This window comes from Toxotes jaculatrix, chromosome 12 (assembly GCF_017976425.1).
Source record: "Toxotes jaculatrix isolate fToxJac2 chromosome 12, fToxJac2.pri, whole genome shotgun sequence".
NCBI classification, from domain to species: Eukaryota; Metazoa; Chordata; class Actinopteri; family Toxotidae; genus Toxotes; species Toxotes jaculatrix.
The window spans coordinates 21,717,112-21,744,214 of NC_054405.1; the positions used below are offsets into that span (position 1 = coordinate 21,717,112).

At 42.1% G+C, this 27,103-nt stretch overlaps 1 protein-coding gene across 2 annotated transcripts in view; it reads left to right on the forward strand.

Moving 5' to 3' along the window:
- The window catches only part of LOC121190329 (protocadherin Fat 3), a 56,516-nt gene extending 29,738 nt beyond the window's left edge, over positions 1 to 26,778 (forward strand). The window contains exons 23-51 of one of the 2 annotated variants that reach the window (XM_041050969.1): positions 268 to 421; positions 965 to 1,072; positions 1,185 to 1,368; positions 1,520 to 1,740; positions 2,401 to 2,853; positions 2,951 to 3,089; positions 3,205 to 3,594; positions 4,543 to 4,739; positions 6,795 to 6,948; positions 7,067 to 7,300; positions 7,555 to 7,733; positions 9,270 to 9,483; positions 9,613 to 9,827; positions 9,926 to 10,063; positions 10,271 to 10,414; positions 10,492 to 10,689; positions 10,974 to 11,251; positions 11,361 to 11,923; positions 12,088 to 12,219; positions 12,400 to 12,557; positions 12,695 to 13,226; positions 13,454 to 13,607; positions 15,059 to 15,215; positions 16,038 to 16,478; positions 16,897 to 17,152; positions 21,365 to 21,463; positions 22,142 to 22,201; positions 22,488 to 22,526; positions 26,021 to 26,778. In XM_041050969.1, coding sequence (XP_040906903.1) covers positions 268 to 421; positions 965 to 1,072; positions 1,185 to 1,368; positions 1,520 to 1,740; positions 2,401 to 2,853; positions 2,951 to 3,089; positions 3,205 to 3,594; positions 4,543 to 4,739; positions 6,795 to 6,948; positions 7,067 to 7,300; positions 7,555 to 7,733; positions 9,270 to 9,483; positions 9,613 to 9,827; positions 9,926 to 10,063; positions 10,271 to 10,414; positions 10,492 to 10,689; positions 10,974 to 11,251; positions 11,361 to 11,923; positions 12,088 to 12,219; positions 12,400 to 12,557; positions 12,695 to 13,226; positions 13,454 to 13,607; positions 15,059 to 15,215; positions 16,038 to 16,478; positions 16,897 to 17,152; positions 21,365 to 21,463; positions 22,142 to 22,201; positions 22,488 to 22,526; positions 26,021 to 26,778 — 6,949 coding nt within the window. Of the gene's footprint in view, positions 1 to 267; positions 422 to 964; positions 1,073 to 1,184; positions 1,369 to 1,519; positions 1,741 to 2,400; positions 2,854 to 2,950; positions 3,090 to 3,200; positions 3,595 to 4,542; positions 4,740 to 6,794; positions 6,949 to 7,066; positions 7,301 to 7,554; positions 7,734 to 9,269; positions 9,484 to 9,612; positions 9,828 to 9,925; positions 10,064 to 10,270; positions 10,415 to 10,491; positions 10,690 to 10,973; positions 11,252 to 11,360; positions 11,924 to 12,087; positions 12,220 to 12,399; positions 12,558 to 12,694; positions 13,227 to 13,453; positions 13,608 to 15,058; positions 15,216 to 16,037; positions 16,479 to 16,896; positions 17,153 to 21,364; positions 21,464 to 22,141; positions 22,202 to 22,487; positions 22,527 to 26,020 lie in introns of both variants that reach the window. The other variant, XM_041050970.1, reaches the window with a different exon arrangement.
- Positions 26,779 to 27,103: the final 325 nt, after the last annotated feature.

Below are 27,103 nucleotides of genomic sequence, written 5' to 3' on the forward strand. Positions count from 1 at the left end.
TAGTATTTTTGTAGGTTTCTCATTGAAGAATATATTCCTAAGCTTTTCTAATCATTGTGTTCCAAAAAGCGCAGTTCTCACCAGGCTTTTTTTGTTTTGTGCTTTGGCCATAAAAATGGCTTAATTTTCTCTCCATCTCTTTCTTTTTTGTCAAGCCATTTTGGCTCAAAACAAAGTACACAAAAGTATATACTTTGATTTCCAGCAGCTTCTGAGCAAAATAACATGGTAAAACATCACTCTTTTTTTTTTTTTATATGCCCTCAGGTACAGTATTCTCTCAGGGAATGAGAGGATGACTTTTATGATGGAGCCAGATACAGGGGTGCTCAGTCTGTCTAACAAGAGGAGACAAGGCATGAAACTCTCATATCAGCTCAATGTGTCTGTGTCAGATGGCGTCTTCACCAACACTGCTCAGGTGACGCAGCTCCTCGGCACTTACAATTTAGTTCTGTTGACCGATGTTCTGTTTTTTAACCTTTGCGGTGTTTATAAACAGCAAGCTGACCTTCTTTAGCAACCCCTCGCTTCAAATTTATTACAAACATCGGCAGCTGTCCAGTAGGATTGCAGTTTTTATTTTGTTTTTTTTTTTAGAACTGGCTGCTGAGCAGCTCTGCAATTGTGTGTTCACGTCATATCAGATTTGCTAAGAGGATGAGCTGCCAACTGGAAAACAAATGTTCACATCTGTCTCTTAGTGGTAATTACAAGTGGGGCATGCGGGACTCTTTTGGCTCTGTTACCACCATCTTTTATAGCCCACGTGACATGTTGTTTCCTCTTCCTCTGACATGACATGAACACAGCGTACCTGTTTGCAGCTGTAACTCATACTAGACAGGCCTGATGCTCTTACCTTGTTGACATGATCATCTCTGACAAATCAGCCAGTGATCTGTCAGCAGATAATAAGGATAATGATAGTGACGATGATTATAACAGTGACGCTGATTCACAGGTGATTATACGTGTCCTGGGAGCGAACCTGTACAGCCCGGTGTTCAGCCAGAGGTTCTACCTGGCTGAGGTCCAAGAAAATGCCCCTCCAGGGTCAAAAGTCATTCAGGTAAGTTTACTTTCTCACTACTCTGTAGTGTTTCGTTACAGGAATCTTTCTCCATTAATAATGCAGGAGCATCCTGTAATGAACAATCCTGACTTTCTGTATGGACCTGCAGGTCCGTGCAACAGATGAGGACTCCGGGTTGTTTGGCCAGATCACCTATTCCTTCATCAATGACCTTGGGAAAACTCAGTTCACCATTGACGCAGATGGAGTGATATCCACTCTTCAGAAATTAGACAGAGAAAATCCTCTTAACAAGGACATGGTGCTGACCGTTATGGCCCTGGATGGTGGAGGTATGATTCTGGACACTGACCAGACAGATCCCGCACTCCTGAAGATTTATGAATAGTTAAGCATATGCATTGCATTTTATGGAATGACCAGAATGACCTACAGCGATGGTAACAGCATAATAAGGCAGTTTTTTTCTGTTATTTTTTCCAGGCCGTGCATCGTTTTGCACAGTGCGAGTGGTTCTTGCAGATGAGAATGACAATGCTCCTCGGTTCAGAGCTGTGGAGTACCGCATGAGCATTAAAGCAAACGTTGCCAAGGGTTCTCTGGTCACGCAGATCCAAGCCACTGACCCCGATGCTGGGTCTAATGGAAGGATCACCTACTCCCTATACAGCGAGGCACGCCTCTCGCTGGTTGATGTGCTGGAGGTCAGCACATTTTACTCTTAAACTTTTCACACAGCTGTTTTCGTAGTTTAAAATAGAAATGCAAACATCTCTTCAGTTCCCTTAACCACTAACCAGGTCTAAACCTCAAAAGTTGTGTTTAATAAGAGTGAACCTTATTAAAACTCGAACTGAATGCTGTTTTTCAGTTAACAGCTATTCTCAGCTGACACCCTCTCCCCATTTCAGTGGATTAGCAGCCATCTGTTAGCTGTAGATTGTCCATTTCTACCCACCTAATCAAAATAGTGTTACATTGAGATTGATGCTTCAATTCAATTTTCACTGTTAAAAAAGGAAACACAATTAAATAGCAATTAAACAGCAACGACTAAATGTAATAACAAGCTGGAGTATAAAAGGCTAATGTTGCGTACAATGTTATCGATATGTATTGCACATACATATCGATAACAGGTGGAAGCTCAAATAACATTGTTTACCATGCTCTGTTTTGTGAAATAAAAGGATAAATTAAAAAAAAAAAAAGTAAAAATCCTATCCAGCTCAAGCCAGAGGCCAGAACAGCAAGACGCTATCGGACTGAGAGCTGTGTCTGAGTTCAGACAGAGAGTCAGAATGTAAAAGTTCTGTTGTCTCTAAAGTACATTAAAATAACAGTGTGATTTTGCTGTTACCCAGGTGGAGCCAGACAGCGGCTGGATGATGACTAAAAGCACTGTGGACCACCTCCAGGGGACGGTGCTTTCCTTCTTCGTCAAAGCCACGGACTGCGGCTCGCCAGCCAAACACTCCCTGGTTTCAGCCTTCATCCACGTTGTCCCTCCAGATGCATTTGTTCCCTCCTTCAGCCAGCCTCAGTACTCCTTCACCATACCAGAGGACACAGCGGTAGGAACGGCCCTAGGGTCTGTGTACATGGGTCCCGGACAGACCGGGTTCTTCACTGTAGTTGGGGGAGAGACGTTCGACAGCAACCAGGGAGGGACTTTCCTTGTGGAGAGGGAGACAGGTCTGATCCGTCTGGTCAAGCCACTAGACTACGAACAGGTCAGCATCTTCCGCTTCAAGGTCGCAGCAACAACAAGAAGAGACCTGATCGAGTCCGTCTCCACCGTAGACGTAGAGGTTAAGGTTGGTGATGCGGGTTGAACACAGAGTCTGTTAGCCGTTTTGTTTCCATTTTCTATCTGAATTGAATTGAAAATACTAAAGATTTGTCATTTTTCAGATCTTAGACGTGAATGACAACAAGCCGGTGTTTGAGACCAACACCTATGTAGCCACAGTGATGGAGGGAATGCCTATAGGGACAAGAGTGGTCCAAGTGCGCGCCCTTGATCCAGACTGGGGCTCCAATGGACAGGTGTGTGACAGTTCTTTTTGCTTTTTGCTACAAATACATTTATCAGTTCAGTAGTTCAGTTCAGAGTGTTGGGAGATTCTTTGAAAAGCTATGTTTTTTTTTTTTTGAGTTGCAGGTAGCCTACAGACTTGGGCCTCTGCTCACCTCCAACGTGGATCTGACAAAGGGGGCTCACTCCTTCAGTGGCCCCGTCACTACGAGTTCTGTCTTTGCCATCGACAGTAAAACAGGCTGGATCACCACCGTGAGTCAGATGGACCATGAAGCCTGCACCAGCTACAGCTTTGAAGTAGTGGCCTCCGATCTGGGGGAGTCGCAGTCTCTCTCCTCCACCACAGTGGTGACCATCACTGTGTCGGATGTTAACGACAACCCACCGCGGTTTGAGAGGGAGCTCTACCGGGGTGCCGTAAAAGAGAGCGACCCCCTCGGCGAGGTGGTGGCTGTTCTGAAAACCAAAGACCGAGATGGCACAGATCAAAACCGTCAAGTCAGCTTTTATATCACTGGTGAGGAAATCACAAGAACTCTAACATAATGTAGTTCCACACATTCTGTGCTGCAGTGATTTTCCCTCATGCAGTGACGTAAGGTTGAGTTGAATAAAAATTATTCATTGGCCTGATGGGGTTGCTTTTATCAAAGGTCAAATTTTAAATAAATTTGAACTCAAATGTCAAACATGACTAACCTTTTGTTTTTTTATATTTCTTTTTTATTGTAATACTCCAAGGTATGTGTTATACAACACAACATTTCAAGCTAGGTCAAGAAACCCTGTATATTCAGGCTTTTATTTCTCAATTCAACAAAAAAAAAATATTAGCAACCAATAATAGTTTCTGTTATACACTGTAGTTTTCAACAGAACCAACCAACCTCAAAACCTCTGCTTTAAACGATTCTTGCAAAACTATGTTAAATCAGTGTATTTGTTGGAAATTCAAAAATAAACAAAGTAGTAGCCTTTCACAGACTCACACACGAGTCACATTTGTGTGGTCACTCCTTTTTTTTATGGGTGTAATAAAAATACAGTGTGAGGCCTCTCCAGCAAAGCTCTCACACTGATGCTGAGCTAGATGTTTTCCATTCACGTAATAATCTCTGATAATGACTAAGGATGATATATGTTGGCCTCGTGTTCTGGCATTTAAAAATACTGATTGGCCTAATGGAAGCGTTGTATTAAAAGGTCAGCTTTTTAAACTCTGAAAGGCCATTGCTGCTACACCACCAGTCTGGTTTACACTTTGGTGATTTATGTTTATTGATTGTGACAAAGGGTACCTGTATCATTTGTGGGTGTTTGTGTGTGGATGGCAGGGGAGCTGGTGCTTACTGATCTTGTGAATCGATAAGACTTCCAGTTTGTTCACAATCTGTTACAATGAATCCTTACCTCATTCCTTGCTGTGTATTTTCAGCATTTTAATCCTCATCCTCACATTTTCCAGGAGGAAACCCGCGGGGTGTGTTTGGTCTGGCCCTTGTGCAGGGGGAGTGGAAGGTCTACGTGAGCGGCCTGCTGGACCGGGAGCAGCAGGACTGGTATCTGCTCAACATCACAGCCAGCGATGGCCTATACGTTGCTCGCACTGCAGTAGAAGTCACTGTTATGGATGCCAACGACAACAGTCCCATCTGCAACCAGGTCAGAGATAAACAGATAAGGAAACGGGTAAAATGAAATTACAAATAAGTAAATGGAAGAGAAAACAAACACAGAGAACTTACCTGTTTGTCGCCAGGCTAACCACATTCCAATTAGTGTTTTGTCAAAAAATTAAAAGAGTACAGTATTTTTTGTTTAAATAATAAGTATATGGACAGTGCAAAAATCAAGTGATTGTGGCTACATTCAACTCAACTATTATTTATACAGCCCTTTACAGGCACACAAAAACAGCAATAAATAAATTAAATAGAGTAAAGAAATAATAATCCCACAACAATGATGATAATCACCTTCCAATACCTGGTGACAACATACAATACAATACAATGTTGATTTTCTGAATTAGAAAGTCTCAAGAGTAAGTTGAGGACCCAGTTTCCACAACGATGAACTTTTTGTTTGGTAATTTTAAGGATGACTTAGCTCAGAAAATTAATGTGTTGAATAATGTTAAAATTTGCATATTTATGACTTGGTGAGAAAGCAAAAAACCGTGGCTGCATGAGTACAGCGGGTCTTGCTTAGTTAAAATATTGATTCTCCGTTCTATAGTGCACCAAAGTACAAACTCATTGTTAATTAATTCAAACAAATTGTCTTTGAACTTTATTTAAGGGGCCCTTTCATGTAGTGTGTGACATAATGATATTCTTGAAGATACCCACAGTTAAAAGCTGGTGAACAGTGCTCTTTAAATTACACACGTAACAGAATTCATGCAAACAAATGACAGGAATAAGAGGTAAAAAGCAATCAATGGTCAAAAGCCATCCTAGAATTAGTGTTACTCCTGTGCCACAGGCTGATCTATGAGAGGAAAATCACTGTGAAAAGGGAAAATAATTTGACTGAGTAATCTTCTGAGAATTTTCCTTTTCGTTTAGTAATAATCTGCAGTTCTTCAGTGTTACGTTATTAGTTGAGAAACTTTCATTCTCCCTCTAAACTTGTTTTAATTCTCTTTGAAATCAGTTCTCCCGGTCTCCCTGTACTTCTCTTATATTCTTTCTGTTCTCAGACCTGTCAGACCTGTGTAACTACAAAGTGGTTTCTCTGGCTTTACACAGTAGCAGCATCAAATGCGTTAAAAGACATTAAGTGTCAGACACTGCACTATAACTATGTTGTCAGCACCATGTTCACAGGTTTTTTATATTATTAGTATTATAGTAAGAGAAGCAGTTTTGACCTGAGTCAACTGCTACTGCCACTTGAAGTAGTGGCAGTGGTGGCAGTCTGTTGCACAAGTGGTAGTAATAGTAATTGACTGAGTGATACAGGTACTACTGCCACTTCTGCTACTTGCCATAGTCATTGTAGAGGCAGGACTAGAAGGAGTAGCATAAATAGTATTAGTAGTACTTGCTATACTTGTGGCACTAGTGATAGCAGTAGTATTTTTACACAATAGCAGAAGTAGTGCAGTAGTTCTGTTACTGCCCATATCACATATGCTCGTTTTAGTCGTCAGTGATTTCAGTGATAATTGATTATTGAATTAGTTTTAGGGGTTATTATTAAGAGTTATTTTCCACTATTAATAAATCAGCTGATTGTTGAAAATGCTGAAAATGTCAGAAAATAAATGGAAAAAATCTCAATTTTTCACACAGTCACAATTTCCTAAAGCCCAATGTGACGACCTAAAGTTGCTGTTTTCCTCTGACAAGCTGTCAGAGTCAAAAATGCAAAGTTATTCAGTTTTCTAACAGAGAACCTGGAACTATAAACTGATACTTGCAGATTAATTTTCTCATTTTCATGATTTTAGCTCTAGATATCAATAAATCATTTACTGGATAACTGATGTGACAGAGCAAAAGCAGCAGGGTGGGACATGCTGCACTGTACCAACTCTGTGTTTGGTGAAATAGTGAGGGCAGGGGTGGAACAGGGTCAGAAAAGGGCACTTAACTGTATTGTGCTGGTTCTGTCAGCAGGGATAATGGATGCAGTGCCCAGTTTAATGTGTTTTTTGATGTGTTGGACAGTTGCATTTTTGTGTGTGTGTGTGTGTGTGTGTTGTGACAGGCGGTGTATAGTGCCTCTTTTCCTGAGGACATTCCCACTAACAAGGGCATTCTGACAGTGGGCGCAACAGATGCTGACTCAGGCTCCAGCGCTGAGATTCAATATTCACTGTTTGGCATCGGTGTCGAAGATTTCTACATGGATGCAAACACTGGTACATTCAGTTATTATTTTTTCTATAGGTTTGTTTTGTTTATGATCAGAACAGTGCCATACACCAGCGATTAAACCTCCTTTCTGCAGCTTTGAAATCTCTCCATTTGTGTCCTAAGGCGAGCTGCGTACGGCCACGGTCATGGACCGAGAAATGACACCTGCCTACAAACTCATTGCCCAGGCAACCGATGGGGGAGGGCTGTTCTGCCGCTCTGACATTTCCCTCAAAGTGTTGGATGTGAATGACAATGCCCCGTCATTCTCCTCCCCTCATTACCTGGCTAGTGTGTTTGAGAACGCAGCACCCAAAGCTTTGCTTACGCGGCTGCAAGCCAGCGACCCTGATGAAGGTAAGCTGGTACGATGTTACACTGTCACATGTTTGGTATGTAGTATACCGAGCGAGGTTTCCTACATGCAATAAATGCAGGTTCAATTCGGTGTCACTAAGAATTTCAAACTTTGCAGCTGTATTTTGGAGCATGACCATGCGTCACGTACAATTTGTATCTGTCTCTCTGATCAAAAGGATGATTGCATCGAAAGGAAGAAGAACTTTCAGAGAGTCTTCTCTCTTCATGAATTTGTTTGCTGTCTTCTTTAGGTCTTAACCGTACAGTGGTATATTCTCTGGTGGATTCAGCCAAGGGTTTCTTCTCCATCGACCCAATATCTGGGATGGTGATACTGGAGAAATCACTGGACAGAGAGAGCCGAGACTCCTACCGCATTCGTGTACAGGCCACTGATCAAGCTGGCCAACAGGGGGCACTGTCCTCACAGGTACATGGGAGGTTCAGGTGACACAGGTTCAGTCTCTGTCCTACTGTTCAGTAGATCCACTAACTGTGCAGGGAGTGTCACTGCAAAAAATACTTACAATCCACAAAAAACTGGCACATATACTAAAATAAGCTGGTAACTAATAATCATATAATAAGTTATATTATAAAATGTACTGGCAAACAATATTAAATTCCCCACAGTCTCCACATTTATATTTTACGTGATATAATCAATGTTTTCTGAGTAATTAAATCAGATACAAAGTGATTAACACGGCCTCTGAGGAATTAGCATCAATTATTTCTTAAAACAAAAATAGATGTCATTTTGTAATTAAACCATTTTATCCTAATAAGGTAATTCGAATTTCATACACTACACATTAAATTGCAGATCAGTCAGCCAATGGAGTCATCTATCTGGTGATGTGTAATCTGTATTTCTGTCCGTACGCATGAATAAAATAAGCCAATGAATAAATACATGTTGTTTACTGAAGAGATGAGATAGAGAACCTAGTAGATTTTAATTAAGATAAATCTTCATCAAAACGTGCAGTGGGTGGGATGGGGAAGGTGACAGTTACAGAGACAGAGGCAGTGCAGAAAGTGGGAGGGAAAGACCGCAAGACAAGCTGAAGCAGTGTTGTCTCTCTCACACCCACTAGGCTGTTAGATGCCTTTGTCCGCTGTCCACAGTGCTGACACTTTATGTTATATTTTCTAGCTGTAGCTGTAATAGCAGTTATAGCAGTGGTAGGAACAGTAGTGGTTCTGTGAGTTGTTGGAGTATTTGTTGAAGGCTCAGTAACATAATAATAGCAATACTAGAAGCACTGGTGGTATCCCACTTGCAGTAAGTGGAACTGAGATCAAGTGTGTCTCTGACAGAGCCATTTGAATCAGAATAAACCCTGCCCTGCTTATCATGAATTATAGCATGTGCATCTGATTCACACCAACCACAACAATAAACATTTATCAAAAGACTCACACCAAGAACAAACAACATAAATCACACAAAACCAGATAAATACACAAAATCAAAACAACACAAACGGCCTCAAATCAACAGACCTGTCCCATATATAACCAGGCTGAACAGTGTAGTAAAATAAGTGGAAACAAGGCATACAAAAGCCAAAACTTTAAAAATAATAAGCTTAACTTTTTGTTTCTGTAACATCACACCTTTCTTTTAAACCACATTTTTGAATCTCCCTCCAAAAGCAGAAATACCACGACGGTATCGCGAAAGATAAAAGGCTGACTCAGATTCCATAGAGCAAAAACAGCATTTATCTGCATCAGTTATGCTACAAATCTTTAACATTTATCTAGCAGCCAAGGAATTCTCTCTCAGCCTTTGGTGCACACACACTTTGATTGATTTTTGCCTAAGTCTCCTATCTTGTTAGTGAAGCCTTTGTGGGTCCATGGTCTGTGGCACTGAAACTCAACACACAGGGCCGGGAGCAACGCAGACAAATTAATTGGTCGGGAGTCCTGTTAAAGCCTTTTGTGTCTCCCTCAGGTTGATTTGACCATTTTGGTGCTGGACGTGAATGACAACGCTCCAGTCTTCCAGAGGAGGGACTACGCTGTGACTGTCCCAGAGGATGTAGCTGTGGGAACTGAGGTGCTACGAGTTTTGGCAACCAGCGCCGACATCGGACCTAATGCTGAGATCACCTACAACATCCGGTCGGGCAACGAGTTAAGAAAGTTCACCATAGACAGAAACCTGGGTGAGCAGACGTATTTGTATGTGGTGTGTTGCTTTCATATCAAAGTGCAAAATTTAATCTCATCTCTATTAATCTACTAAATCTACTACTACTATAACATATATATACTGAACTATGTGTACGTTTTAGGCTCCATTTCTGTGGCGGATGATTTGGACTTTGAGGTGTGTAAGGACTACTACCTCACGGTTGAGGCCTGGGACAGCGGGAACCCTCCTCTCAGCACTGCCACCATGGTTACCATCGAACTCATGGATGTCAACGACAACGCTCCGACCTTTAGTCAAGACATCTACAATGTTCTGGTCAGCGAGGATGCATCGGTTGGGCAGACAATTACAAGGGTAATATTTTGGTCCCTTATATTGGTCTATCTATACTCCTACTTATACACTTCCCTTTTTCATTAGATTTCATTTCATTCTGTATGTGTGTCCTCTAGGTATTGGCAGAAGATCTGGACAGTCAGGTAAATGGGCGAATCACCTACTCTATCCTGAAAGGTGACCGTAGCAACCACTTCTGGATTGACCCTGTAACAGGACTGCTCAAAGTCAATAAGCGGCTCGACAGAGAACTAGTAAGGATGCATCTTTAAGTACAATATCTCATAAACAATCAATAGTAATTTTATGGTTCATGAGCAGAGTCAAGACAGAAAATACCACATTAGCTCAAGGTCAGCACCCAGTGAAGTCCCACATTATGCAAGCATAGCAGTGCTTACCATGTTGCCTGATACATACAGATGCTACATGGCACTCTCATTCACTTCTGCTCCATTTAGGTCTCCAGGTACTCTTTGTCAGTGCAGGCGTTTGACAGTGGCTCTCCTGCCATGTCCTCCACTGTCACAGTTAACATCGACATCTCCGACGTTAACGACAACCCTCCTGTCTTCACCCCTGCCAACTCCACAGCCGTCATACAGGTAATAGTCTGTGTGTTTTTGCCTCTGTGCGTTTGAGCCTCTGAGCATCATATTAACTTCTCTCTATATACTTCCAGCTAAATCAAGCTGCTGGCACCACCCTGCTGAAGCTGTCAGTCAGCGATAAAGACTCCCCTAGAAACGGTCCTCCCTTTGAGTTTCGCATCGTGTCAGGAAATGAGGGAAATTTCCTTTCCCTGGACCAGACTGGGACTCTGAGGTCCAACCGTGTAATTGGCCCTGAAGCCCCCAGAGAGTTCACTCTTGAAATCCAGGTTAGAGACTGATGTTTTTTTAAACCAATATAATCAGGAGAGGTTGACTGACAAACACATTTTGTCAGCATGGATACACACACAGCCACCACCGCCATTTGCTTACAAAGTCTCTCACTGCAAAGCTGAAGCACATTTCTGTTATGGAGCAGCTATTAGCACCACCAATATGGTGGTGTTGGAGGGTCTATCTTTTAATATTGATGGCTGTAAGTAATTTTCTTTTACTTTTCAACTGCAAGAGTCATTGAATATCTCACTATAACTTTGTTTTCGTCTCTTAGGCAAGTGACTCTGGTAAGCCAAGTCTTACCTCTTCTTCCTGGGTATTTCTGAGGGTCATCGGGAACAGCCAATACAAACCCACCGTCTCCCCCCTGGAAATCTTCATTGTCATGGTAACAGATACCTTTCAGGGCGGCCCTGTCGGTCGGATCTACGCTACCGACCGCGACCCCAATGACGCTCTGTCATTTACCCAGAAGCCTCAGCCCAAGAGCATGTTTTCAATCAGCAGGCAGGATGGCAGCATCGTGGCCTTGCCGGGCCTGGAACCTGGCAGGTACACACTGCACCGCACCAACACACAACTCACTCGCACACACACACAGAAAAAAAGTATGTTATGGAAAATCTGCATCAAAATACAACATTTCCTTGTCCTCTCTCAGATATCAGATGAACGCCACAGTGAGTGACGGACGATTCGCTGTGATAGCTGATGTGTCAGTCCAGGTCGAACAGGTGACAGATGTGCTGCTGCGTTCAGCCCTGAACTTACGTTTCCGCTCCCTGTCCCCGGAGGACTTGCTTGGTCGCTACCTGAGCCAGATCAAACTGATGTTACGTGGACTAGCTGGCTGGAAATGGTCACCGGGACAACCAGATCCCCTCCACATACTCAGTATTCAACCAGTGATGGGGACATCTGATGTGGACTTGCTTCTGGCCATGGAGCGGCCAGAGACATCAGGCAGCGGACGGATGGGTGGGTTCTACTCTCGGCAGGAGCTGTCTGCGAAGCTGGAGGAAGCAGCAACGCGGGGCCAGGTTCGAGGTGTCCTAGCTGGGGCGGTGGTGGTGAGCAGCGCTTGTTCTGGGGAGCTGGAGTGTGGAGACAGGGTGTGTGAACAGACACTGGTGATGGAGAGTGGATCGCCTGTAACGTACAGCACAGAGAGGGCCAGCTTGGTGTCACCAAGGTTCAGCCGTACAGACACCTGCACCTGCCCTGGTGAGCACAGCACTCATGCTAATCAGTATTAGTCATAACTTCTGTTCTCTTCTTGTAAACACACGGAGATGCATACATACATTAAAGACTAAAATAAATATAAAGAATTTTTTCATATGTATACAATGCTATTTCCTAATATTTCTGTATCTCTCTCTGAGCAGGAGGCACATGCCCCACCACTGTGGAGCTTTGTGAAGGTCAGTCCTGTCCGGCAGACATGCAGTGTGTCCGTTCTGGTCCTACAGCGCCATCTGTCTGCCAGTGTCAGCCTGAGAGACTGGACGAGTGTGCAGGTATGGTTTGGTTCTTCCTTATGTTTGAAGTTTGGGCGACTTCTGGGAATCTGATCCAGGTAGATGAGTAGATCGCTCCATTGCAAGGATTAATTAATAACGTATTAATTTTCTTTTTTTAAGTGGAAGATTTTCCCCTCTAATTTTAATCCTGTATCGCTGTGTTTTGTGAATGTGTAGGACAAACGTCTCTCAGCTTCTCTGGAAACAGTTACATCAAGTATAGAGTGACCGAGAGTGGCCAGAGTGGAGAGATGAGGCTCGGCCTGAGGATCAGAACTCTTCAGAGAAGAGGAGTCATTATGTTCACACGGGTTAACCCCTGTACCATGCTCAAAGTAAACTCATTTACATCCTAATGTTACTCTATACTGCATTGTTTCCAGATGCCCCGTTTGCTCAGCAAAGAGTGTGCTGTATTTCAGAGGCTGCATAATTTTTAAAGGTACAATTATTTTCCCATTTCCTTCCACAGATTGAAGGAGGTCGACTCTGGTTCCAGCTGGACTGTGACAACACCCTTGGCATTATGGGTATCTCTGGCAGACCAATAAACGATGGCCTCTGGCACGCCGTTGCCTTGGAGCTGACTAGGAACTACACCCTCCTCTCACTGGATGACAGCTATGTGGAGCGCCGCCGAGCAGCCAGAGCACCTGTTCGCCTTTGGCCTCTGGCCCCAGACTCTTCCTTTTTCTTCGGGGCGCAAGTGAGGCCACCAAATGGGCAAGGCGAGAGGCCAAGTCCGGGGCCAGGGAGAAGCCAAGGAGGGCTAGGACTCGGGGAACGTGGAGCGAGGGGTCCACCAAGGGCCCAGGACGGCTTCCAGGGCTGCCTGGGCTCACTAATGCTGAACGGCAATGAGCTGCCACTCCAGAATAAGAGGAGCCGTTACGCTGAGATTGCAGGGTTGAGCGAGGTCAAGCTGGGCTGCGTGCTTTATCCAGATCCATGCGTCAGTCAGCCCTGCCTCAACGGAGCCATCTGCAGCAGCCTGCCCTCTGGAGGTCTGTATGACATAAAAATCTGTTTGCATATGAAAAAAAAATAACTCTTTTTTTTTTATAGCTTGAGGATCATCAACTTGTACATATTTGGTCTGTATGGTACTTAAATATTCAGTTACTCTCAAATGAAATCACATGATATGAACAGGATTTAATATTGAAATGAATTATCAACATTATGATCATACACATTACTATTTGAAACATATTGAACCTCTCTACTACAGGCTTCATGTGCAGTTGCAGCGCAGGCTTCACTGGGGGGCGCTGTGAAACTGAGCTGACATCCTGCATGCCAAATCCATGCCAGAATGGTGGAGACTGCAAGCCTGTCGGCAGTGCATTCCTCTGTGGCTGTCCTAGAGGACTCGGGGGACTTATGTAAGATAAAATAGCCTGAAATCACACACACACACACACACACACACACACACACACACACTTTTAAGCCTTAATTACTGACTGTACATACAGTGCTGACAAATTCTGTGCCCTGTTTACACAGTATATACACAGTGACAGCTCGGTGAGTGATGATTTAGACACATTAACGTCTGCATCTCCCCTCTCATACACATTCAAGCATGAAAGAACATGCGTAGTAGACACACACTCACACTCATTAGCCCACATTAGCACAGCAGCACCCACTGTGTTATTTTAAGTTGTGATTGTTATTTTCAGTTTGATCCAGTATGATTTCAGTAGAAAAGCCTATAATCACTCTCTAGCTGCGTTCTTAATTACAGCTCAGTAACTGCCTTTGAAATAACCTCTGTGCTCATGTGGCTGTTCAGCGGAGCCACCACTAGAGAGCAGTTTTCCCTCAAAGGAGAAAATGGTTCTGCTTTCTTTGTGCTTTTGAAAAAAAAGATCTTAAAAATGCTTTTGATGAACTTGGATTAAATTAAATTTCGCTGAGTCATAACTAAGACAAAAATTTAAAGTTTGTTGTTTTCAGGCAGCAGATTGTTCAGATCATTATCAGTTAACGATAAACAGAATGAAACCATATCTAAAGCAAACACTATAATCTGCCACTATATAACCGATAATATCATACTGACATATTTGCATCTAACAGTTAAATTAACAGTTAAATTAACAATTTAACAATAAAATAAAGTATATTAAATCAGAAAACTCCCTGAAACTGTGAAAATTTCCCTTTAAAAGCTGGATCAGAGACTCAGAAATATAGTTCAAATATGACACAACTTGCTGAATTCATGAAGTTTGTTAATTAAGTTACAGCATTCACTTTCTAAAATATTAAAGAGTGGATATCCTTGGCCAACATATCCAAGCCTTGTTAAGTAAATATGACTAACGACTCTCTGCACTTTAATCATTTACATCAAAACTTTAGATAGTTTTACAAGCAAGCTCCCGCAACACTCAGAAATGTTTTTTCTTCTTACATCAGACCAGCTCTTGTGCAGTGTTTTGAAAATCTTTGATGAAAAATAATTGATGAGAGAAATACAAGTATTTTCTATCTCCTTCACAGCGGGGAACCATGTTTGAAATGACAAGCTAAGATGAGCACATATATGTGTGGAGTAAAATTATGTTTCTGACGTTGTGTCAGAATTTTACGCCTTTATCAAAGTGCATGCATCTGTGTCTGCTCTGGTGGGTATTTGCTTTCAGGGCCATTTCATTAAATCAGAAGCACATGAATAACCAAAAAAAAAGGGGCATCCATGAAGATAATCTGTTCACTTAGCAAAGGAAAGATCCAAAGTATTTATTTTCTTTCTCTGTCTTTAACTCACTGCCTTACTCTTATCTTTTATTATATATATATATATTTTTTTTTGCCTGTACAGCTGCGATGAGGATGTAAATGAGTGTGACCAGGAAGAGTGCGGGAATGGAGGGGAGTGTGTTAACACATTCGGGTCGTTCTACTGTAACTGCTCTGAGGGATACGAGGGTCAGTTTTGTGATGATCAGACACCTGGCGACCCAGGGGATGACACGCAGGTATCGTATGAACACTTGAGACTGAATTTTTGTAGGTGGAAATCTTACAGAATATACTCAAGCATAATTTAAAAAGTACTAGCTTTTTGTGCATTCAGCTTGCTCCTAATTAGACTTGGCATACTCGGTGAAGCTGTTGAGAATTTTGAGTGTGCAGTGGCCTCCCAGAAGGTTTATTCTCCAGCTTGTTATCTTTGTCTCCGCAGTAGATGAATGAAAGTGTGGTAATGGGTAAATCATAGTTTCCATTTGAAGTTGTCATGCTCTTGACTTTTGCCGTGCACTGTATACCTTATATTGAGACTGAAAGTTCAATTAACGTTGCACATTGTGAGTAGGAACGTGCTTTCATTATTCCCTAGAAGACTGTAATTAGCAGAGAAGGAACCATAGTCAACAAAACGCATTAGGCTGCTGTCACAGCTAATGGATACATTAGCTTTATTTGCTGTTTTTAAGGACATTTGAAGTCATCTGTCGTTGGAAATAAAGCTGGGGAAAAAAAAAGTTCCCATTACTCTTAATGTATTCTATTAAAACCAGAATCTGTGGAATCAATCATTTCTCCCATTCAAGCAAGACCAGAAATATCTGTAGATTTATAAATTTATCCAACATCAAACGATACAAAATCTACATTTTTACACCAACATAATATCAGTAAGTCAGTGTCTCATGGTAATTGATTGATCTCCTTTCTAAGAGTACTTGTGGGGTGTATGGTATGGTCTTTTTTTTTTTTTGGAATACGTACTGTTATATTTGGAACAGGAGATGCAGTTGTATCCATGTTTTCATTATTTTCCTCTCCATGATGTCCAGGCAGAGCCCCTGTCTTACGTCGGACCGGGAGAGATAATTGGCATTGGGGTCCTTGCCTTTGTCATCATTCTCCTCCTCATACTCTTCATCGCCTTTAGGAAAAAAATCAAATTCAGGAAAGAGTCAGACTCGGGCCCAGGGAGTCAAGCTGTGATGGGGGTCTCAGCTATTTCCACCGAAACCAGCTACATGCTGCATAAGACTGGCATGGGGGCAGAAGGGATTGAGTTTAAAGCTGTCCGTGTATCAGGTTCACCAGGGACCACAAGCACCTATGGTGAGGTGGGCAGCAGCACCGGAGGCCCTCCTCAGGTCATGGTGCGTCCGAATGCCCACTCTCCTTTACCGGGAGGACTCAGCAACCAGGGCATGAGGAGTGGAGATGGTGACAGGACCACTTCCAGCGAGGGCAGTCAGGTATGTAAATCAATGCATGGGCATGTATTTATGACTGAAATTTATTTTCCTGTCTACTTTGATTCGAAATGACAAAATCATTTCCTGAAACAGCTGGGCACTGCAGTTTAGGCAAATGTCACTCAAGCAGGAATAAATGGTTTATTTTTTGGGGGACTATTTTCAGGAGCAGTGGAGGAGCGGTGTCTGTGGGACTGACTCAAAACAAACTACAGTGCATTGTTCATTATAATGAAAGGACGCGTTAACCAGTGCAGTGGTGCTGCTCATTGATGTGCTCCTAATTGTTTTTGGACAACAATGGAGCCCTAAGGCACAGAGGAATAAGCTAAATCAGTGTCCAGAAAATTCTTGTTAGTAGGATCAATTTGAATTTGCTGGCAGTAAGAAAAGCAGAATATCACTAAACATACTTCAAGTGTTGTTTTGCATATTTCTGTAGCTGAGCAGCTTCCTCTCAGACATGTCCAATGTCCGCGGCGTGGCCAATAGGCGGGGCATCGCGGTGTGCAGCGTGGCGCCCAATCTCCCTTCAGCGTCGGCCTGCCGCTCAGAGCACAGTCCAGCCCACAAAGTGTCCTGGGAGGGCGAGGAAACGAGAGAGGAAGGGCTGGAGAGGGTGAGAGATGAGAGAGAGGAGGAATGGGGGCAGAGAGCTTTTGAGTTGGAGAGGACACAGAGAGATAACAGTCCACAGGGTAAGACTGCGACCATGTGCACACACACACACACTCACATGCAGGCAGAGTTTCTAACCTCTGATCAAAACGGCACAGGCCATAAACTCATTGTGTTACACCCATACCATCATCTCAGCTGTGAGAGCTTATTTCACAGTGATCTATGCCTTTTGATCACACACATCAAAGAAAATGGCCCAGAGTAAGCAAGAGTGGTTAAGAAGTAATATTTTTATTTTGCTATCATTTCATTTTATTTCTACTATTTACTTCCTGGGAGCAATACATGATAATTTAACTTGTTTTTTTTTCTGTTACACTGCTGAAATTGGCAATTATGTCCTCTTGTATCAGGATAACTCTCTCACATCTCCTGTGAACTTCTGTTTGAATGGTCAGGGTAATCAGCCAGAACTGATGTCCTATGTTCTTGTCCTACTTTTGCTCAAAAAAGTTAAGTCAAAATGAAAGTAGCAGGAAGACGTCCACTCAAAGAAAGAAAGTTTTCTACCGTTTCTTTTTTTTCACATGCGCCTTTGTCAAATTAGAGGAAAACAAACTAAGACAAAGATGTCAGATCATCCAACTTCACGTCTGATATTTAGCTGCCACCACTGTCAACAACAAGAACAGTTCAAGTTTGTTCTCTGTCAATGAAATAATCACGTTGCATCTCAGTGCTAAGGTAGACGTCACATATTTCGATTCTCTGTCCGACCTGTTGTTTGAAGAAAACAGCCTGTGGTGGGAACTTCCTGCCTGTTAATTATTGATTCCTTCCTGTGGGAATGGGAAATAGGTTATTATTTTTATTTTTTTTTTGCTCCCCTGCTGAGTGAATGAACAAAAAAAGAAAAGTGTGTACCCCTAGGGTTCACCATTATATCCACAGTCCTGATTATTGTGTTAATGACTCCGGTGTTAACTGCCAATTTAATTAATCAATTGGAAACAGTTTAGTTATTTATTTACACCACAGCAGCCACTAACAAGTATGATAATGAATATTGCAATAGATGGGCACAAGTCAATACGTGAGATACTAACTAATAAGGGAACATATTGGTCGTTTTTCTGTCACTACCTGCTGCATCATGAATAAATGAAAAGTAATGAATAATTGAATACTCGGAAAATACTTTATGAACAAATCAGGTCCCATATTGCTCAGTTTTTGGCAATTGCACCCTCAAAAACAGCATGTCTCAGAATAAGTGTAATGATCTTCATGATGTTTTGCAAAGAAATGTAGCTTTAATCAAAGGTTCATGATTTAATAACTTTGACAACCTCAGAGGAACAGAAGTTCCTCTCATGCAGATGGTCCTTAAACCTTAGTGGAGGCTATCGAGTTCAAATGCTGCAACTATTACTGTACCAATTACAGTACGAATTACAGAAAGCTGCTTGTCTCAATGTTTTGGTTACTGAGTTTAAGATTAGACCTGCGTTTGGTTTAGTATTAGTGGTGATAAATATTTCAAATTAAAATGTCGTAAACAGTCTCGAGTGGAAAAATGACAAAAATAATGGGAGAAGTGAAAGGAGCCCAAACAGACCTTTTCTTTTTCTTAGTTAGTAATTTTTAAATGGCTCTTATAATCAGAAAAGTGTGAGGGGTTTAATAAGTTTGGTGCCAGGATGAGAATATGGTTTGGCAGAGTGTTAGTGGTAGGATTAGAGCAGGGGTCAGGTCCGTAACCTCAGGCGTGGCTGCCATTGTTGGCACATGGCAGGGTGATCACTGGCACAATAATGAATGAATGTTTGAGGAAAGAGAATAAATGGGAACTAAAGAAAATTAAAAAAAAAAAAAAAAAAAGTTTACAATACTTCTCTTTAAACTCTGTTATATTTAGAAGTGTCCTGTTGTCTACATGCTGAATTAGACCAGTGGCTGCTTTCCCTGTTTAGTTTGATTGATGGTGCTGCCTTACTGCTCACATTCACACAGGAGCGTTTCACTTGTTCCATACACATTGGACCATGACCACCTAGTGTCCTGGAGTATGGTGTTGGTTAAAAGATAGCCAAACCCTGACAGGGTTGCTTACTGAATGTCCAGTGTAAAGCATCATTTTGGAACAGACAAGGAAATTTTCTCAACCACAAAGCCTCTTAAACAAACCATGGCACACTAGCAAATAGTTTGTAATGGTTTTTCTGGAAAACAGGAAAAGCTGTTTCCTGATTGTAAATATACAGGCGCTGCTGAAAGGGCTGGAAACCAAAGCGGTCCATGATCGTTTATTTTCATCTGTTACATATCTGTGCAGGATTTCAGGAAACAGCAGAATAGCTCTGGGTGTAGTTCTGAATTTTTAGATGTGCAATACCTTAGTTTTGGTACTGATACCAAAATGACACCTTTTTCTCAGTGCCTTACTTTAAGGAATAGAAACATATTTTTCTGCAAGACTCATTTTTTTTTCCTGTTTAACAAAACATCTCAACGCGTCAGTATTTCCTGTTGTCTAAAATAAGCAGCTGTGTGAGAAAGTAGCCTTTAATTGGCAAAGTTAGGGTTTAAATAAGGAAATATCTAATGACGACTAAGAATCCTGTGAATTTAATGCAAATCAGTGATCAATCAATTTCACACATTAACGTTGGCACTGAAAGTCTCACTGAGATTTAGCAGAAGAGGCTGTGGAATGTCTGCAAACCGTTTTCTCTTTCTGCTCTTTCCTATTTGTTCCACCTCCAAACATAAAGCATCTTTAGTTTTGCCAACAGTTACTTTTAATCACATCAACAAAGCTGCCGCTTCCAATATCCAAGCAGTTTTATATTCCTAATAGAATTGTTTTGAGAGCCCATAACAGTGCGTCTCCTCCCCAATTTGAACAGTAATGTGAAACCAGCCATTTCATTGCTGCTAGATTAGAGCATCTGGTAGAGCAACGTAACTGTCTCTCGGTTTAACAGACAGTCTTGTAGACTGCCTTCACAGCAACATGCCGTTATTTGAAGTCATGGCGACACAAAAAAGTACCTGCTCTGGCCCTCTGGCAGTTGTTTGACAGTCACTCACTCAGAGACAATTCTGAGTAATTTTTGAAGAATGCAACCCTCGAAATAGCAGCTCAGCTGAGGAAAACAGTGTCAGGGATCACACTGACTTGGAAGCATCTGTTTATTTAAAATGTTTGCCTCTAAAGACATGCAGGTTAACTGAAGGGTTAAGGTTAACTAAGGCTGGCAGCGTTCTCGAAATAAAATTTAATCAGACTTGTCTGCGCAGGGAAAATGTCAGGTTCAGTGGAAGCAACTTTTAAAGATTTTTAATATGAGTGGCTGCTGCTTTATTTTGGGCTGCGTTTTTCCATTGTACCTGTTGTTCTGCTGCACTGAGCTACACTAGAAGTAACTCTCCATGACCCCTCCAGCTGGCTGAGAGGGCATTAAATAAGCAGACCTGGAGTCACAGTGGGTGCACTGGGATTTGTTTAAAATGCTGTTCTCCATTTAGCAGTTAGGCAGCCTCTGAGAACAGGCCAATTTTCAATTTGGATATACTGCAGCTTAAACTGTCTTTAGGTGTGACTGGTTTGTTAGTTATGTGTGTGACCTTGCAATCTATGTGCGACCCATTTAGACTCTCTCCTTACCTAACATAGCAAGCTGGATAGAAAGTGAAAGGACAAGTGAAAGGACAAATGGAAGTATGAACATGTGGTTAAGACTGTGTTTGTCTTAATCCAATAGTTTCATGTCCACAGCTGTATTCAAACAGTTTTTGGTCGATCTAATCATCTCTCCTGTCCATCCTGGTTGTGAAGAGATCCCTTTGTAAGATATGGAGAAACCTGCAGTCCCCCATCCTGAGAAAAGATGTGTACCAAAGTCCAGTCAAAGTTAATATGAGGCTTCACCTGCCTAAGTTAGTTAAATCAAGTACCTGCCTCAATCAAGAAGGCACTAAACAGACTGTAACTCTGTAAAATACCCACTAACTCAGACTGCAGAAGCACGGTTTCCTTGGAGGCATGCCAGATAGAGATCGCTTCACAGCCAGGATGGACAGAAGGAATGATTACAGCATTCATTAGCTTTTAAAATGTACTTACAGTTATGTGAGTGCTGTATTGAGATGGACTTGAAAAAAATCTTATCTTGTCTTTTAAAATTTTGATTTCATACTGGCTTAACGGTTTTTTTTACCTTTAATTTTGAGTGGAATCTGTTAACACGAATATGTACCTGTGTTTGTGTGTGTTTGTGCTTTAGCTGCGCCAGAGCTGGTGGACGAGGTGGCATGTCTCTCAGACTCCACGTCTGAGGAGAACTCGCTCAGTTCCTACACTTCTGAGTCCTTCGATGACAACGGTAAAACTCTTAATGCTAAAACCAAGCAACACACTCTGTATTCCTTAATCTTTGCGTTTTTCTTGTGTAATACTTTATAGTTTCTATAAGTCTCTAGACGTTATTCAGAAGAAACAATCAAGTGAAAATCAGTCTGTAAGTACACATTGCTTAATAAAAAGAAAAAAAAGCTGGGAACCACTGATGTAGTTAAAAATACCTAATGCAGGAACAGTCGCCTTGTACTCATCAAATGCATTAGAGCTTAATGCACAGGCCTTCAGTGGAAGAATAAAATCCGTTTCAACCCTTTTCTTGGATTCTATAGGGCGTCTTTTTTCCCAGATAACTCAATACCATTGATCCTCCCTAATGATCATGTGTGTGTGCATGTGTGGGTGTGTGTGTTTCTCAGATAGGGAACCAGTGCAGATGCTTTGTTTCCCCTTCTAATTAGTGTAGCTGCAAAGAAAGGAGTCCTCATCCCTCTCCCACTCCCTTATAGAGGATACACACACACACACACCACATGGAAACAAACGTGTTGGCAAGACTAACATGCCTCCTCTGTTGTCTACACGTGTGCACAGCACACACATGCTCACATACGGTTACACCCAGCACATGAAACCTTACTCCTATTCATAAACACACTGACATTGTTTCTCTTCTTCTTTTCTCTTTCTCTCCTCTGCCTAGCCTCCATAGTGACAGTCATACGTCTTGTCAATGATGCCGTTGATAATATTGAAAGTGAAGGTATGAAAGAACATCTTCTGTTAACACCTCTATCTCTTTTCAGTCTGTCTCCTGACGCCAAAGTGTTTGTTCAGTGGCGTATCACTAAGATATAATGTGCTGAATGCAGCCAAGCCTCTGCTGTTCAATCCCTTTTCTTATTCAGAATAAAACATCCAGCTTAGATTTCCAATATTTTTGTCAGTTTCTGACACTGGATCTCTCTGTGTTTCAAATTTTCCCCTTTGGTTTCTGCGTTGTTTGTCTCAGTCTTTCTCTGACTTTCGCTTTCTCTCTCCCTTTGTAGTGTCAAACATGGACAAAGAACAGCAGCGGAACAGCCCTGGTGAGTGAGATGCAAAGCAACTGAAAAACATCTTATTAACTTGCCATCCCTTTGGCTTATTTCTCAAGCTCTGATCCCAGAAATCCAACCTTTTGTGCTCTTTACATTATTTCCTCTCAATACGTTTTTATCATACCCCATTCAACACAGATTACCATTTCTGTTTATGGCATTTCTTTTTTTTTTTGCTACCCAGACTTTGAATGTAAATGTAGTCTCCCAGTTTCCAGTTATGTCTCCTGTCTTCCAGCTGGAGTAAGTTTCTGACAGATGGTTCCACTTTGAATCTAGCAAAATGCACAGAGCAAAACACTCTCACCGTTGTCACTTTCCATCATTTAAATTGCAGAATGCATGAGCTGTAGCTGATCAACATTAATTCTAATGCGGTTGCTAAGGTGCGAGCGCAGTATCTCGCTTAAATCTCATTAACAACCGAATATTATTGGATCCTTATCACAAATGCCTGTTTATATTATGGCTTTACGTTAAAAAACACAAATTGACAGATATCAAATATAAATATCATCACTGACTTCAAAAACAATATGTCAGGCCTGTCTGGTGTCTGTGTGGCCTGTAAAGAACAGAACAGAAAAGCCAAACTTCTCCAGTGAAACATCAGTGTTAGTATTCAGAATCTCTCATGTAACATTCATAAATATCACATCGATATTGTGACCTTACTAACTTAACAGTTCAAAATCAGGACCTCAAGTGTTTGGAGCAAGTAGCTCGTGAAACATTTGCAAACAAGCATTTGCAGCTGCATGTTAATTCAGTGTGTCTGACGAATGCTCAACATTTCATCTTATTCTGCTCATCACATTTTCAGACTGTAACTATAGGTCGTGTTTAATTATTAATACTGTTAATTACGTATTGGGCTTCCACTCAAAACTGTAGTGTTCCTGCTTTCTTAGCCAGTAAAAGCCGATAAAACTCTCAGTTGAGTGTTATCGAATCATGATTTATGTGTTTAATTACTTCCAACTTTTGAAACCTGAACCAAAATGGGTTTTATGGGGGATTTGAAAGAATTAGGATTGGCTTTGATACTGGTGCTATCAAACTAAGTATAAAATATTCTTTGTATAAAACAATACTCTCAGCACAGGTCTGTTTGCAACGTACTGCCCACTATTTATTATTTAATTAAGATCATTTCAGCTAAGCTAACTTTTCAAAGCTCGGTGAAGTTGGGTGTAGTGGTCCTCGCTCCGAGCCAAGCAAAGCTTTGACCCCGGCCTTGTGTGACGGACTCGGTGGATTTTAGGGGCACTTTGAGCCGAGCATCACATCCTCACGGAACAGCAGAGGATAAAGCAGCTTCAAACACTTCCTTTTTCACAGTAAATGGAGCATCATCTACAGGCTGAACACTGACTTCGTCGTCTTAACTAATGCATGGTTTTGCTTAAACAAATATCAGGGCAGTCATGATCTGGTTCTATCCTACAAAATCCCCATGTTTTTGTCAGTTTCGTTTCCTGCAGCCTTAAAACCAGTGTTCACTGCCTCGTCCTGTAGTTACCAAGTCTGTTTGTTGCCAATTGCATGTAATTTACTAGGTCTACAAAGCATTTCATTACTTACTCAGAGCAAGTCTGTGTTTATGCCTCTGTCGCTGCCAGCCCACTGAAGCACAAGAAGCTTTATTTCAGACAGAGAGAACTGAGTGATGAATGGAATGGTTGGTCCAAAAAAGCCAATTGGATTTAGTGTATTTGTGTTAATGTAACACATGGACAAACATATTATTTTGTTTTTTATTGTATTATAAAGTGTAATTTATAACAAGGTTAGCCGTATTCATGCCTGTTATGCTCTAACAGGCATAACAGGCATGATCTAATGGGAGCTAGATTTTTCAGTCATCATTATTGCAGTTTGCGTGAGATTATGCACATTTGTGTGTACGATGCGTTCCCCCCTGGTGTTTGTGCGTATGATGTGTTATGAGTTTTGTTTTTGTGCATTTGTCTGTTCACTTGCATGGGCGTTGTGCTAAATGGCTCTGTGCCAGCCTCCCTCTCCCGTTATCGAGTGCGCTGTCTTCCATGTTATGATTCACCATGTCTTTCTGCATTCAGTTGTTTCTATGAGAGGAGCATTTCATCATCAAAGGCTTCCTGTCCCATGAGATATTTGTTTTGTTTTCCACCTCACCGACAGCAAGTCGCCACCTGCAGAGCAAAGATGAGATTTGTGTAGAGTTCATCAAAGAATACATTGTGGATTGTAAGAACATTATATTATATTACACCCCCCCCCCCCACCCCACCAATCCACCCCCACCCCCCCCAACCTTTCATTTGAAATTATTACAACCAGAAATATGGACATTTCAGCTGCATGGCATGCAAGGAAGAACTCCCACGTGTTCTGTGGTTTGCTGCTGGCACACCAGTCTTATTAGACATCCCTGTCAACACATGTGTCATGCATTATATACCAGGAGCTAGCACTGCTAATGAAGTGTACTCTCCATACCACTCAGAAGGTGACCCCTCTGGCTCCTCTCACTTCATCAATATGATATTTTTTTTTTTTGCTCACAGCTCATTAACCTGACCATGAATTATGCAACCAGCATGCTGTAGTTTGTAGGAAGTAGTGGATTAGTGGGGAGTTCTGTGTCAGTCCATTTAACAGCATGAACTCAAATGTTAAAAAAAAAAAAATTAAATTTAAAATTTAATTTTGTTGTTGACTGCTTTTGTTTGCACATGAATAAATACTAAACGAGAAATGGAGCAATTACACATGAACACACGGGAGAAGTTCCACAGAACACATAATAAACCCCGTAGTGACACAGTAAGAAACAAAGCCATTCACAGGGCGAAAAATAGAAACAAACACAACAAGCCAGAGAATACACACAGGCTACTCATTAATGTAACAGCTACTGGCTGACACTTTTTTTTTCTTTTAAGAAAAGAAGTTTGTTTATAAGGTGGCACCAAATTCCAGATCCTGGCACCTCATGTTTGTTGTTTTACACCCAGGCTTGGCTGCTGTGGCCTTAGCAGGGCAAAGACGCAGTCGGCGGTGTTGTGAGTAACCGTGAACATCTTCAGATCAGTCGCTCCAGTAACTGATGCGCCAAAGCATATTCACTGGTGTCACCTTGCGTACCTCTTGTAGATAAGATTGCGATGATACTCTTGTTTTATAAGTGAAGTGATTTATTGATGTGCCACCTTTTGCCCGCTCTCCTCTTAGATAGATAATCTCATTCTCGCTCACACTGTGCAATACAGAGAGGCTGTTTGTAACATAACAAACACATACATACTTCTAGTGATTTGGCAGCAATAGTTTGTCCAGGGAATAAAGCCTCAGGCTCCTTACACAATACGTTAAAGCAGATTGCTTTCTTAACTCCCTTAACTTCTTCCATTACAAAACATACTATTTGTCTCTGAAACTATTCCAAACTGTTTAAAGAGATTTATTCTTCTTGACTGTCTTTGTCCTCTTCCTTTCAGCATACCGCTGGGAGTCTTCCTGCCAGACTTCGAGCTGGTTGTCACCATCACGTCTGCGTCCGCCAGAGGTGGGATCCCACTTTGACCTCAGTGACGCCCAGAACATCAGAAGAGGAGGCAGCACGCGCTCTCTCCAGCTGGATTACAGAGTGATGGGCTATAGCAGTGACAGGGGCCAAGAGCGGGGACGGGAGACCGGGAGGAGGACCTTCCAGTGGGAGAGGAATCAGTCGGGTGAGTGGGAGAGGAAACGCATCCTGGACAGAGAAGAAAAGAGGAGGCACGACGGGGAAGGAAAGAAGACAGGCAACCGGAGCAGGGACATGGGAGCGCGCCAGGACCACAGAGACCGTCAGCAGTTGCACGGCCATGACAGCTGTGAAGACAGCTCCTCGCCTGTTTACGAGGAATACCGAGAGTGCAGCCACGACGCAGAGCAAAACGAAGACACAGAGAGCCTTTATGACACTCTACCCCCAACCAGACGAGCCTACGAGGGATACCCATCAAGCCCCCCAGGCCTCAATCTGCACCCAGCTCAACTTCTGCCCCCCCTCAGGGCGTGGGATTTACAGACAGGAGAGTGGAGGGAATCACAGGAGGATCGCGGAGGACTCGGCTCCAGCACTCTGGCAGGTTCTGGTGACGAGCTAGAGAGACTGCTGAACCTGGTGTCACTCAGAGCCAGGAGAGCCACACGAATAAACAGAGCGTCTACGGGATCTGAACCCACAACAGGCTGGGACGGATTTAAATAAGTACACAAGACTGTTTAAAACAAATAGCTTTCATATTCCTTTATATATTAAAGAGTGGCAGTGGCCCTCTCTGATTACACTTGACATTTATAATGCTACACCGTTGATCAACCACCTAAGAATAATTAAAGGAGAATATTACCATATATACTTTCATTATCCCGCATTATTATCCTGCTGTAAGCAAACGCTAATCCACCACCAATCCCCTAGCGCATTTATAAGCTGGATAAAAAAAAAAGAAAGGGATATATATGTGTTCTCTATATGCCTTCACCTGTGCTGAATGAGAGGCTGTGAATCAATGCTATTACATTTATTATTT